The sequence below is a fragment of the Diabrotica virgifera genome, chromosome 1, assembly GCF_917563875.1.
Source record: "Diabrotica virgifera virgifera chromosome 1, PGI_DIABVI_V3a".
NCBI classification, from domain to species: Eukaryota; Metazoa; Arthropoda; class Insecta; order Coleoptera; family Chrysomelidae; genus Diabrotica; species Diabrotica virgifera.
Window position 1 is genome coordinate 112,732,095 of NC_065443.1, and position 14,961 is coordinate 112,747,055.

General features: G+C 33.7%; 1 protein-coding gene across 4 annotated transcripts in view; it reads left to right on the plus strand.

The window, feature by feature from the left end:
- LOC114331163 (cullin-3) overlaps positions 1-14,961 on the plus strand; it is a 69,046-nt gene that overhangs the window by 51,324 nt on the left and 2,761 nt on the right. For all 4 annotated transcript variants that reach the window (XM_028280649.2, XM_028280652.2, XM_028280650.2 and 1 more), the window contains 5 exons: positions 1,037-1,207; positions 1,266-1,373; positions 4,346-4,470; positions 10,762-11,046; positions 13,090-13,282. In XM_028280649.2, coding sequence (XP_028136450.1) covers positions 1,037-1,207; positions 1,266-1,373; positions 4,346-4,470; positions 10,762-11,046; positions 13,090-13,282 — 882 coding nt within the window. The remainder of the gene's footprint in view (positions 1-1,036; positions 1,208-1,265; positions 1,374-4,345; positions 4,471-10,761; positions 11,047-13,089; positions 13,283-14,961) is intronic.

Below are 14,961 nucleotides of genomic sequence, written 5' to 3' on the forward strand. Positions count from 1 at the left end.
AAAAATAAAATAGCAATTCTGCTGACAGCATTTGAAAGTTTAAGTCAAATTATACCGGTTTTAATTATTTGCATTGCTAAAAATATTTTTTTATTATTATTAAACAAAGCTATTTGTTTATAAGCCAAAAAATTGTTTATAATTTTAAAACATTGCTGAGGCCCATTAAATAATCCGATTTTAATTCTGTAAAGTGTATTAGATACGTAGAGCACCTCTTTGTATGTAAAAAAATAGCCAACTTCTAAATGGTCTACTTTTTGTTCAGAAAGATTTTAAAAAATTTGAACTTTTTTAAAAACAGTTACATTGCAAAATTATGCAAAATCTATTAGGTCGATTTTAATGAAATTTGGTAGACCATTTAAGTAAGTTATAAGAATTTTCTAAGCGAATTACTAAGGTTCTAAGTGCCACCAAAGTAGTTAAGAAACATTGAATAACAACAGGCGTATTTTGCCCCCTTATTTTGTATGTATTGCTATATTGCAAAAAAGGTAATACCTTAAGACATTTGTGACCAGTCGTATATCATACAAAATTCAATTATCTTTATTTTATTTCTCTACGACTTGTTCCAAAACGAACCGTTTTAAAGTTATAAGCAAAGAAAACAGAAAAAAATGTTTTTCGAAATTTTTAAATATTTAAATTTTTTATTAATGTTCCGGGCATATTTGAGAAGGAGCATAAGTCAATTATTATTACTGAAGGTGTCACCTAACTTTATCTGCAAAAATCCGAATGCCACCTCTCACATCCAAAAATACACGTTTTTGTACAGATTAGTCCTGGTCTATTAGTAGTTAAATTAACTGGTGTCGATGTGTTTGGATTTTCCTAATGACTCCAGTTCTTGATTTTCTTTATTTTTCTGGGCTTCTTCAAACGTGCCAATAATAATTAAAATTATTATTAAAATAATATTTTTGATAATGGCAAAAAAAGTATGTACATACAATAATTTTAGATTTCCTTTCACTTTTGATTGCAAAGAAATATTTTGTACTATTTTTTAATATAAATCTCTTTTCAGATGACCGAACAAGAGATAGAACAAGTATTGGATAAGTCAATGGTTTTATTTAGGTTCCTCCAAGAGAAAGACGTTTTCGAAAGGTATTACAAGCAGCATCTTGCCAAACGGTTGTTGTTGAATAAATCTGTCAGTGATGATTATGAAAAGAATATGATCTCTAAGTTAAAGGTAGAGATTTTCGTGTTTTTTCCTTATCGGTTGTATATATTTCGTAAATTATTTTTAGACGGAGTGTGGATGCCAATTTACTTCTAAGTTAGAAGGAATGTTTAAAGATATGACTGTTTCCAATACGATTATGGATGAATTTAAAGAACATGTTACGAAGTCTGAGGTAAGTACATACAATGTTTGTTTACATTTGCAAAATCCTTCCTATAATAATATATAGTGCGTCAATTTGAAAAGAGAAATTATAATAATTTGGTTCCTATAGAAAATCTAAAAATATGCAAAAACACGTCAAATTTATTTGTGAGGGGGACATTTTGTAGACCAGTTTTCAACTAAATTATATCAACCCTCTAGCGAGGGCACACTCAACCCCCAAAATCTTTAATGGAAAGGGGTGTTGAATGAATAAAAATCTTGGACTCAATACAAAATTTTGTAGACCAGTTTTCAACTAAATTATATCAACCCTCTAGCGAGGGCACATTCAACCCCCAAAATCTTTAATGGAAAGGGGTGTTGAGTGAATAAAAATCTTGGAATCAATACAAAATTTTGGAGTTCTGAACTCGATAATTAATATCTTTACGATTTTCACCCCGACTTCGTTAATGCCATAACCTCGAAATTGCGAACAGGAAAATTTTCAGGATAGCAAAAACAATGCAAATATGTGAACTCATTTTTTTTCTCTGCAACTTCACTATCTAAGTTAACCAAATTCTGTACTCATGTTAATTATGTGATACTAATGCTAGTATTTATTTTTAGTTATGGACATTAGTATGATAAAATTGATCCAAATAATGGCATAACCCAGACATCCAAAGTGAAAGTTATCCTCCAACACCAAATTATTCTATATGGTCCACATAATGTTCAGAAAAAAGTCACACCATTTTGAGCGTCGGGTTTGGGGGAGAGGGGGGGGGGGGAGAAATCGGCAAATTCGTAGTTTTTTACGTTTTTCGTCAATATTTCTAAAACTATGCGGTTTAGCATGAACAATCTTCTATGCAAAAATGTTCTACATTAAATTTGAAATAAAAAAGGCCCATGCATAATCCTTCTAAAATGAACGATTCCAAAGTTACGGAGATAGTGTATTATAATAATTGGTCCAAAAAAAAGGCCTAACCCAGGCATCCAAAGTAAAAGTTTTCCTCCAACACAAAATTGTTCTATATAGTCCACATATTGTTCAGTAAAAAGTTACACCAATTTGAGCGTCCGGTTTGGGGGGAGACGGGGGAGAAATCGGTAAATTAGTAGTTGTTTTACTTTTTTCGTCAATATTTCTAAAACTATGCTTTAGCGTAAATTATGTTCTATACAAAAATGTTCCACATAAAATTCAAAACAAAAAAGGTCCCATACATAATTGTTATAAAATAAACGGTTCCAGAGTTACAGAGGGTGAAAAGTGGAGGTTTTCGATAATTTTTATATTATTTGGACAATTGTTGATGATTTTGGGTGGTGAGGTTGACGTTTCTTCAAGGGCTTATCACTAACATACCATCGGCCACTGAAATAGCAAATTTTATTTACAAAAAAATTTCTTTCATCAGTAATAAATTATAAATTGCCGAAAAAATATAAAAAGTATCGAAAACCTCCACTTTTCACTCTCCGTAACTCTGGAACCGTTGATTTTATAACGATTATGTATTGGACCTTTTTTTGTTTTAAATTTTATGTAGAAAATTTGTGTATAGAACATAATTTACGCTAAAGCATAGTTTTAGAAATATTGACGAAAAACGTAAAACAACTGCTAATTTACCGACTTCTCCCCCATCTCCCCCCCAAACCGGACGCTCAAATTGGTGTAACTTTTTACTGAACAATATGTGGACTATATAGAACAATTTTGTGTTGGAGGAAAACTTTTACTTTGGATATCTGGGTTAGGCCTTTTTTTGGACCAATTATTATAATATACTATCTCCGTAACTTTGGAACCGTTCATTTTAGAAGGATTATGCATGGGGCCTTTTTTACTTCAAATTTAATGTAGAACATTTTTGCATAGAAGGTTGTTCATGCTAAACCTCATAGTTTTAGAAATATTGACGAAAAACGTAAAAAACTACGAATTTGCCGATTTCTCCCCCCCAAACCCGACGCTCAAAATGGTGTGACTTTTTTCTGAACATTATGTGGACCATATAGAACAATTTGGTGTTGGAGGATAACTTTCACTTTGGATGTCTGGGTTTGGGTCTAGTTATACCATACTACATTGCTTTACCCTGAAATTCACCCTTAAAATATAATAAGGCGCTATTGCTAAGGCACCCATATTCCAAATTCGAAGGTTAGGTTATATCAACCCGCGTTATCACAGATTATGGCACTAACACAAGTTTTACTTGAGTAATTTTTCTTAGTAAACAAATGCATTATCTTATGTTAAGGCAATATTCAAAAATGAACGGTACTTACCACACATCCACTCTCGACCACAGTATGACGCAAAATGGCTTGTAGCGGGCTTGCTAATGCTGGTAGCGCCAAAACCGGAAAAGGTAATAACGACACAGGCGCACTATCTAGATTTTAAGATAACTAAATTGTATGACGTTATTCCACAATGAAGACAACATCTAAAGGGACGTGTTGAGCTAAAAAAAAAGATTTTCGTTTGGGACACATAATGAGAAATCAAGGCAGATACGAGCTACTACAATGCATTTTACAAGGTAAAATTGAAGGAAAAAGGACCCCAGGACGAAGAAGAATATCCTGGCTTGCTAACCTGAGAGGTATAGAAAGACAACACAACATTCTGTATAGCAACCAACAAAATCATCATAGCCAGAATGATCGCCAACGGGCCAACGTTCGGAACGGACAGGCATCCTAAGAAGAAGTTCGTTCCCGCTAGAGGGTTGATGTAATTTAGTTGAAAACTGGTCTAAAAAATGTCCCCCCACAAATAAATTTGACGTGTTTTTGGATATTTTTATATTTTCTATATAGACCAAATAATAATTATAAAGGGTGGTACCTTTTCAAATTGACACACTGTATGATAGTGCCCCTCGGATAAAAAAAGTATAAAAAAGTATATAAAAAACCAATTGATTATTTTAAGTTTATTTTGTAATGTAATATAATGATATTTTACAGACAAATTTAGGTGGAATAGATTTATTAATGCGAGTGCTGACAACTGGCTTTTGGCCCACACAAAACGCAACCCCAAAATGTCATATACCAGCTGTACCACTAGCTGCCTTCGAATGTTTTAGGAGGTAAGTATTATGTATAGTCTGTTCGCTAAACTCAGACGCAACTTTCTAGATATTTTAGTCGGTAATTTTGCCAATTTTAGTAAAATTGGCAAAAAATAATTACTAAATAGTTAACAATCACTAAATAGTTAGTAAGTTTGCCAATTTTTGCAAAATTGGCAAAAAACAAAAAAATTATCGACTAAAATATCTAGCCAGTTGCGTCTGAGTTTAGCGAACCGACTATATCTTTGCTCTAATATACTAAGCATCAAAATTAACGCACCACTTTAAAAATGTGACATTTTTGATGTCTCGTATTTCTTAAACCTGTTGTCCGATTTGAGCGATTTTTTTAGTATATTATAGCTTTATTCTTCAAGAATATTGATGTAATAATATTATTGCCAAACAGGTAAGTGTCATTGTATACCGGGTGTAACAATGATAGTGTGTTTTTTCCTCAAAGTTTGGAACACCCTGTGTAATATTCTAGCGTATAAAATATTGAAATTAAAACTTAACTATAGCCTTAGGCTTTTTTAACATTTTGCTTTTTGATTAATTCGCTTATGTTGGATAATAAAAAAGTTAGTTACTTTAACAACTAGTAATGTTATTCATCAATACAGGGTGTTTCTAAATAAGTGCGACAAACATTAAGGGATAATTCTGCATGAAAAAATAATGACCGTCTGTTTTATAAACATATGTCCGCAAATGCTTTGTTTTCGAGATACGGGATGTTGAATTTTTTCTTACAAACTGACGATTTATTTATTGCTCTAAAACTGGTTGAGACATGCAAATGAAATTTGGTAGGTTTTAAGAAGTAGCTATTGCGCATTTTTTGACATACAATTAAGAATTTTATATTCACCATTGGCGTGCATACGGGTATAAACATTTTAGATACATCCCGTATGCACGCCAATGGTGAATATAAAATTCTTAGTTGTATCTAAAAAATGCGCAATAACTACCTCTTAAAACCTACCAAATTTTATTTGCATATCTCAACCGGTTTTAGAGCAATCAATAAATCGTCAGTTTGTAAGAAAAAATTCAACATCCCGTATCTCGGAAACGAAGCATTTGTGAACATATGTTTATAAAGCAAACGGTCATTATTTTTTCATGCAGAATTACACCTTAAAGTTTGTCGCACTTATTTAGAAACACCCTGTATTGATGAATAACATAGCTAGTTGTTAAAATACTTAACTTTTTTATTATCCCACATAAGCGAATAATTCAAAAAGTAAAATGTTAAGGCTATGGGTACATAATTCGCAAATATTTTACGGCTATCCCTACCTTTTCTGTCTTTACATGGCAAATTACGTGTAGTAAAATTCACACTGGTATGGATATGTACATATTACTAGAATGTCATTCTACATGACAATGTCATAACTAGCTTAAAAAAATTGCTGTTGAATGTTCTTGGATAACTGTTATTTTTTGTATAATTGCAAATTATTAATTCAGTTAATAAATGTGATAATTTTTTCACTAGCTATGTATTCAGTGTTTGTAACAATTTATATGTTCCTACAACAAAAACTAATACTCAATGGAGAAAAGAGGAAAAGTGTTAAAGTGATTTTTTAATAGTATATTGTTACTAAGGAACGCTTACAATTTTAAACATCTTTAACAACAAAATACTTGGATCACAGAATATATCTTGATGTATTCTCTGCTTCTATCTTCCATAAATAATACACAATAAATAACTCTTTATAAAGTTCACCTCTTAAATCAATTATTTATCAAATACACTATATATCAATCTTATTTAATCAACAACTAAAAATATTCCCGATTCATGTCAAATAATTATTTAAAATTGTCACTGATTGTCAGTGTCTGACTGACAATATTCTATTCAACTAACTGCGTTGTATGACAAAGATAGATTTGACGATAGTTAGACCTACACTGTGTTCATTTTTTTCGAATCCTAAAAAAACCAATAAATATTTTTGAAAAATCTAAACGCAGAATGAAAGACTAAATTATTACCGAGGGCCGAAAGTCCCTTAGAATAAATAAAAAATTTATTTTGAATGAGATATTTGAAATTAAAAATAACACTAAATTTTCTCTTAGTTTTTCACCCCTGTAACTTATTAAAATAAACATTATAGAAGTTCTCAGGGACTTTCGGCCCTCGCTAATAACGTAATCTTTCATTCTGCGTTTAAATTTTTTAAAAATAAAAAATAAAACGGGATAATACCCGAAGGTTGGCTGTATACCATCTAGTTAAATAAAATTAACATGAAGTAAAACTCCCTAGTGTAGTTGGTATATTTAATAAAAATTCTAAAAAAATTTTAAAAATCCAAACGGATTACGTTCAAAACGTTTTCGGACTTATCAGTCCATCATCAGTGAACTCTCTGTCCTTGCTAAATAGCCACAATGCCAAACACTGGTCAAGATGTATGTTCTAACTACATGGTGAAATCTGATCTACAATTTGGCTTACATTGGATGCCAACGGATGAGTACTAGGTACATGATGCTCTACTCCATTAATTAAGAGATTTTTTTTATTATTAGGTCTACATTGAACTACGTTTAGTCTGTCAATCCTTGACAGAATTGACAGACTAAACGTAGTTCAATGTAGACCTAATAATAAAAAAAAATCTCTTAATTAATGGAGTAGAGCATCATGTACCTAGTACTAATCCGTTGGCATCCAATGTAAGCCAAATTGTAGATCAGATTTCACCATGTAGTTAAAACATACATCTTGACCAGTGTTTGGCATTGTGGCTATTTAGCAAGGACAGAGAGTTCACTGATGATGGACTGATAAGTCCGAAAACGTTTTGAACGTAATCCGTTTGGATTTTTAAAAATTTTTTTGAATTTTTATTAAATATACCAACTACACTAGGGAGTTTTACTTCATGTTAATTTTATTTTTTAAAAATACTTATTAGTTTTTTCAGGATTCGAAAAAAATGAATCCCCATTTGAATAGCATTGCAGTCGAAAAAACGTACCGATCCTCTTAAGAAAGCCTAAGGTTACAGTTGGGTTTTAATTTCAATATTTTATATACTCTAGAATATTCCACAGGGTGTTCCAAACTTTGAGGAAAAAACACACTATCATTGTTACACCCGGTATTCAAATACACTTACCTGTTTAGCAATAATATTATTACATCGATGTTCTTAAAGAATAAAGCTATTATATACTAAAAAAAATCACTAAAATCGGACAACAGGTTTAGAAAATACAAGACATCACAAATGTCCCATTTTTAGGGTGGTGCGTTAATTTTGATGCTTAGTGTATGTAAGTCCGCATCCATCAAAAATGTACCTAAATAATTTTGAGACATGTGTTTTTTATGACCAGTGTTCTGGAGACTGAATCTGAACTCAAACATTTTATAATATTGAGAAAAATCCGGAAAACTTAAAAAAAATCGGAACTTTTTACAATTTTTAAATATTCCATCCATAATTAAATTTTATCCCAGTGGCATTTTAATGCTATCCAAAGTATACTCAGTGACATTAGAAGTGTTACACCCAGAAGGAATAATTTCTTTAATTTAATTTTTTGGCAACATGGGAGATTTACATCAAGATTGAAACGATAACGTGGGTAAGATTTTTTATTAACATATAATCAAAAAATAATAATAATAATGTGTTTGGCGACCCCGTAGCTGAATACACCCTTCTACAAGTCTAGGCATTGACAAAATGAGATGATCGATGTCTGCTTGTGGCACCTCGTTCCAAGCAACTTGAACTTCATGGATTAACTGTGCCCTAGTCTGTGGAGGATGGTGCAAAGTGGACAGTCGCCTTCCAATCATCTTCCACACATGTTCGATGAGATTTAAATCCGGTGAATGAGGTGGCCACGGCAAAACTTTAGCGTCAGCTTCTTGGAGAAAGTCCGTTCGAGGAGCAATATGGAGGCGCGCGTTATCTTGCTGAAGACCGTGTCGACGGCCGTCTAGATAAGGCAGTAAAGTGGTTTGTAACATGTCATCAAAATACGCGCAGCTGTCATACTGTCTCGAATAAACACAAGTGGTGATCGGCTACCATACGCAATAGCCCCCCAAACCATTACTCCAACTGTCCTATGTACATGCCTCTAAACAGCAAACCCGATATCGTACGACCATCATGCATTCCCAAACAAAATCGCGATTCATCGCTGAATGCTGCATTATGCCATTCTGCCACCCAATGCTGCCGTTCTCTGCACCAATTCAAACGTTTATGACAGTGGTCCGCAGTCAAAGGAAGCACTCGTCGTGGGCGGAATGAAACCAGTCCAAATGCTCGAATGCCAAGGTATAGTGTACGCATAGTAACAGGTTTACATTCAACTGTCATTGCCGTACAATTAAACGACGGCCAATTTTGCGATACGACAAACCCATATATCTATATAGGCAACAATTCTACCCCTGTCCCCTGTCAAAATCGCTATTGTGGTAATGTTAGTGTCTTCGAACTCAGAATACAATTAGACTGAGGAATATAACTAAAAATTTCTGTACCAGCCGGTCTTCATAAATCGGTCTCCTCAAAAAAAAAAAAGATAAAACCTTATTTTTACAAAAAGCATAAAAGATAAAGCATTGATATTGTTATCATAGCATACTTTAAATACATATAGTCATTTCGTTGCCAAAACATGAAGTTCAAGAAATTATTCTTTCTGTATGGAACACTTCTATTGTCACTGAGTATATTTCTAAATAGATTTAGACTTACACTTTAGGTCCACAGCAATTTGAACATGTTTTCATATTTTCCACTTTTTTTGGAAAATTGACAAATTCTAACGTATCCATTTATGCTAAGCAAGAAACTATACATCAAAAATGTCATCATCAATGGTGCTACAGCTCTTTGAAAGAGCCTCTACCTTCCTAAGTCTTATTACGCCAGTCGGTCCTATCCATTGAAAACCGTTGCCAGTTTGCTGCGCCTATTTTTCTCCCATCCTCATCTACACCATTCTTTCATCTGAATTTCGCCCTACCCCTATTTCTACTTCAAACAGGTTGTGGCATAAGGATTCTTCCAGGAGGGTTGTTCTGCTGTGATCTTGCTAGATGTCCTGCCCATCTTGGTCTTCCTATTTTTATAAGAGATACTAGAAGGTTTTCATCTGCCTTGGAGATGGTCCATGTCTCCGATCCATATGTCAACACTGGTTGTATAACGGTTTTGTATATGGTTATTTTTGTTTTTTGGCTTAAGTTTCTGCTTCTCATATGTCTGCTCAGTCCAAAATAGTATTTGTTTGCTAGGATTATCCTTCGCTTGACTTCTTCCGTCTCCGTCATGACGTTCTCCTTGGTGATCAGGGAGCCTAAGTATGTGAATTTGCCCACCACTTCAAAGGTAGAGTTATCAACCGTGAATTGGTGACCGATGTTTCTGGCTCTATTTTTGGGTGTTGATGCCATCATCTTAGTTTTCTCCTCGTTTATTTGCAGACCCATATTTTTTGAGGCATTTGAGAAGGTGGTATACATTTCTTCTAGCTTACGTGTTGTGCGGGCAACTAGGTCCACGTCATCTGCATATGCCATCAAAAATGTAGTTTTTAATTTTTCTTTCAAATTCTTGTCTTCAAAATCTGAGAACTTGGTTTACTGTGACAACCATGGAATTGTTTGGTAAAGTTTGTTTAGCAGTAAATGGTTGACTTCAATTAAAACATCCTGGGTTAACCGATAATAGTATAAACAGCCCGGTTTCAGGTGAAATTTAAATATGTTTCATTTACATATTTCAGGTAAAAATTTTGTGGATCCTTTGCTTTATTATAGGAGTACCGTCTAGTCAGTGTTAATTGTCAAAAGACCAACTCTGTCTACCTCGTTCGCTTATCGCTCCGGACCGGTCTTAACAATGGGCCAAGTCAGATAAATTTAATAATATTTACGACCGCACTAATTGAAGTCAACCATTTTTATGCTAAACAAACTTTACGGCAGTCAATAAAGTGCGAATTGTTATGCTGATCTCCAATATTTGGAACTAATAGCCTTGAGAATAAGAATAGGGCTGAGACATTTATAATACCAAATGTATTCAATCATATTCCTTTTATATTTTGGCATAGTTTATCTGTAGTGTTGTTTATTCTTTCTCTAAATATTACCCTTTCTTTTTTATTGTTTTGTTCTATAGGGTGCGGTTAAAACCGTATAACCAGCATATCTTAGGTTGTTTAGAAACATATTATGTATATAGAAAACAGCAATTTTCGAGATTTTATTCATCTGTCTAAAATTTCTTTCAGATTTTATTTAGCCAAACACAGCGGCCGGCAACTTACGTTGCAACCTCAACTTGGAAGTGCCGACTTGAACGCTATCTTCTACGGCCCGAAGAAAGACGATAGCGACAAGGATGGCGCTTGTTCTTCCTCGACAACAATAGTCTCGATGAGGTCAGGGCCTAGGAAGCACATCATACAAGTGTCCACTTATCAAATGGTAGTTTTGATGTTGTTTAATAATCACGATAAGTTGACATATGAAGAGATCCTTAATGAGTCTGATATACCAGAAAGGGATCTAATTAGGTAAGATTAACTTTTGTGTTGTTCAAAAATTTTTGTTTTGTTTTCATCGGTAAAGATGTAGCGATCAACAGGTAGCAACAAACGCGGTCCAAGATTGCGAAAGTTCTGCGAAATTTCAAAAGTGAGGCAACAGTGCGTCGGTAATTCGACACTGACAGTGACGTTTATACTATCAAAAACAATAAGTTTTATACACATATGCGCGAAATGTTGCCAGGTCAGTAACGTTCGATTTCTTGTTATAAAAAAATCGATTTTTAGTAGTTCCAATGTGACACAAAATCTAGGCACGGGATAAAAAAGTTTATTTGAAGAAAGTGTATTTTTTGTCTTTCTTAATGGCGGTACAGGCTCCTTTTTTCAATATTTTATTTAGTTATAGAGTAATTTCCACATACTAACATATTTCTGAAATTGGGCTCTGTACCGCCATTCTTTATTATATTACGAATATGTGTGCCAAATATCTCGACAAAATATTCAAAATTAGAGCCGCAATCTTGGAACGCGTTTGTTGCTACCTGTTGATCGCTACTGTTTGCTCTTAAGGGCGTAGGCGCAAAATTTTGCGCCAATGTGTTTTAAATGCAGTCATTTTTTTCGAATCCTGAGAAAACTAATAAATATTTTTGAAAAATTTAAACTCAAAATCAAAGATTGCATTATTACCGAGGACCGAAAGTACCTGAAAACTTCTATAATCGTTTAAAACGTCATTCAGATCGTTCGGACTTATCAGTCCATCCTTAGTGAACGTAAAAAGTAAGTAATCTCACTAAGTCCAGTGGTTGGATTTAATATGAAATTTACAATAAAATTGTAAAAATGATACGACTTGAAGCCGGTGAACCTAGATAACAGTCCTTGAACATGAGATTCCTCTACTCATTAGAGGACGTTAACATTATTAAAACGTACGATTTGGTCTACTTTCGTCTGCCAACTGATTCAGATATCCGGAAATAATTATAGGTCTGGATCCCGCGTACCAAAAAAAGTTGATTAATAGCAAGCTGAAAATTTTTTAATAGCTTAAGGGTGTCTAGTCGGACAAACTTTGTATGGGAACACTGGAACAGGGAAGTTTTAATTGTGGAACAGGTTAAAAATTTGGAATGGCAGATTACGAAAACGTCCCATAAATTTTGTCGGACAGAACTTCCAATTAATTTGTTACCCTTTCATTAAACTGTCCTGCAAAAATTAGACTGCTATTTATCACCAACTGGGCATTTTAATGAGTGGAACACTTAGAACATGTCAATTGACAGGTGACAAATAGCAGTCTGATTTTTGCATGAGAGTTTAATGAAAGGGTAACAAATTAATTGAAAGTTCTGTCCGACAAAATACATGGGACGTTTTCGTGGTCTGACGTTCCAAATTTTTAACCTGTTCCACAATTAAAACTTCCCCTGTTCCAGTGTTCCCATATATCAAAGTTTGTCCGACTAGACACCCTTAAGCTCTTAACAAATTTTCAGCTTGCTATTAATCAACTTCTTTTTCATACGCGGGATCCAGACTTATTAAATTGTCGGTGACAATGACATTCAGCAAGTGGTAGGCAATTTCAAGTGTGTTAACCTAGGTTATAGGATCCAATATTGATATGCAAAAGTATTAAGTTTAAGTCTATTCATGAAAGAATGAGAGATCATAAAAGAATTGGATTGAGATGGAGAGAGGTCAAACAGACAGCGTGAAATAGAGAAGAATGGAAAAGATTTGCATAGGAAATTTCAAAGGAATAAAACAGAAGGGGATGTGCTGACCCAACCATTGATCCATATTTCACTTTTGCCTAAGAAACCCAAGAGCGTCCAATACTCCATAAGGAGCGAAAGCGGTAAATAAAGAGAATATTTGTGTGGCTATCGATACATCAATAGATATTGTTATTGTTATATTTGGGTCTCAAGATATTCATAAAAGCTGAAATATATAAATCCATCAGGGAACCTATAATATCCTATGTAATATTAATTTGTGTTATTGAACGCCAATTGATTGATATGTTTTACTAATCGAGCTTTTAAACAGGGCGTTACAGTCGCTGGCAATGGGTAAAGCAACGCAAAGAGTTCTCATAAAAAATCCCAGGAATAAAGAAATAGAATCTAATCATGAATTCTATGTTAACGAATCGTTTAGTTCTAAACTTCATCGAGTGAAGATTCAAACCGTAGCTGCAAAGGGAGAGAACGAGCCCGAAAGACGAGAAACTAGGAACAAGGTAAGATTTTTTCTTTGCTGTTCTTATTGACTGTTGATATTTACTTTTCTATAAATTCTTAAAAAAAAGGTTTACATTTCGAGTTTATCCATTTTTTCAAATTTTATTAAAATGCTAAAATATTTCAATCACCTCTCTGCATAAGAATGTATTGGGTTGGCAACTCAAAAGAGTCCACTCTTATACAGTACGTAAATCATTCAGCTGGACATAGGGAACATACATTGTATATATTTAGATATATAAATACATACATTGTATGTATTATATTGAGATCATTGTGACAACTGAGCTCTCTCGATGACAATATGGTTGTCAACATTAAAGGGAATTAACCTCAAAATTGACAACATAAACATCGAAATATGACAATGTAGTAACTAAATATTTTTTGCCTAAGCGAATGGGAAAACTGTTTGGTTTTGAAATTAGTTTTTAAATAAAAAATATTTTAAAAAACAGCTAAAGTAAACTTTGTTTTTGATTTATTTATGGACAGCCTTGCTTCAAGACCAACTCACTATATTCGTTCTAACAGCTCTATTGCACGAAAAACTAGTACTCAAACAGAAGCTTTTACTAACACAGGTTAGCGCAGTTGCCACAATTCTCTCAATGTATATTCCCTATGTCCAGCTGAACGATTTACGTACTGTATTTGGTGATAATTATTGGATTTTGTGCAAATAAATAGTTTATCAAGGCTATCAAATGGCTGTATTTTCACGATATAGACATCTGTCATTTACCAACTCTTCCTTTCCAGTGTCACAAAGCCATATTGGTAGGGGAGGAAAGTATGCTAAATTTGCAGTTACTCGAGCGTTATGGGGACCGATTGGGTTATGAAGAGTAGGTCCTCAAACCAAAAAAAGTTAAGTTAGGTTTTCCATAAAGTGCGGGACTTTCCATTTTTTTAATTAAATTTTCCATTTTCAACAATCGTTTATTCCGATTATAGCGCCATCTATCCATAATTCGAAAAAAATGTCTCGAATAAAAGTTGCTTATTTTTACGTAAAGAATCAAAATCTGCAATAAAAATTGGGGGCTCCTATTTAAGATTTTAAAGTAAACCCCCACCCCAGGTCCGTGGGGTCGTGTTTGGTGCCATTCCATAGATTTTTCAAAAATGTTGAATACCTGTATTTTGCAGTTTTTCGATCTGATGTTCATTTCGCGAAATATCGCGGGGTTCGTATTTAAAATTTTAAATTTACCCCCCCCCCCACCCTCCCCCCTACCAAATTTCAAATCTATCATTCTATAGATTTTTAAAAAATATTGAACACGTATTTTTTAGTTATTCGATCTGACGTTCATTTCGCGAGATATTCTCTTTTTTTTTTGTGAAACTTTGTGACTCTCCCATTTCTTTACGCCCCTCTCAAATCGTTAGATTTTTGAAATATACTCTTTTGCATGTACTTAACTTACCTCATGTTAATCTGACGTTTTCGAGTTTTTCTAAGGATAGATTTTTTTTCGGACTTCTCTTAACGTATTCCCCTGTATTAAGAGCCAATGTATGGTAGAGGTACATTTAGAGGGTTTTTCCCTATGTGATAATCTGACGCGCTCGAGTAACTGCAAAAATCCCCGCTTGGACTCCCCTACCATAATCTGAAATAAGGAATAGACCTGATCATTTCGGTGGAGAATGCAGACATTCATGATTT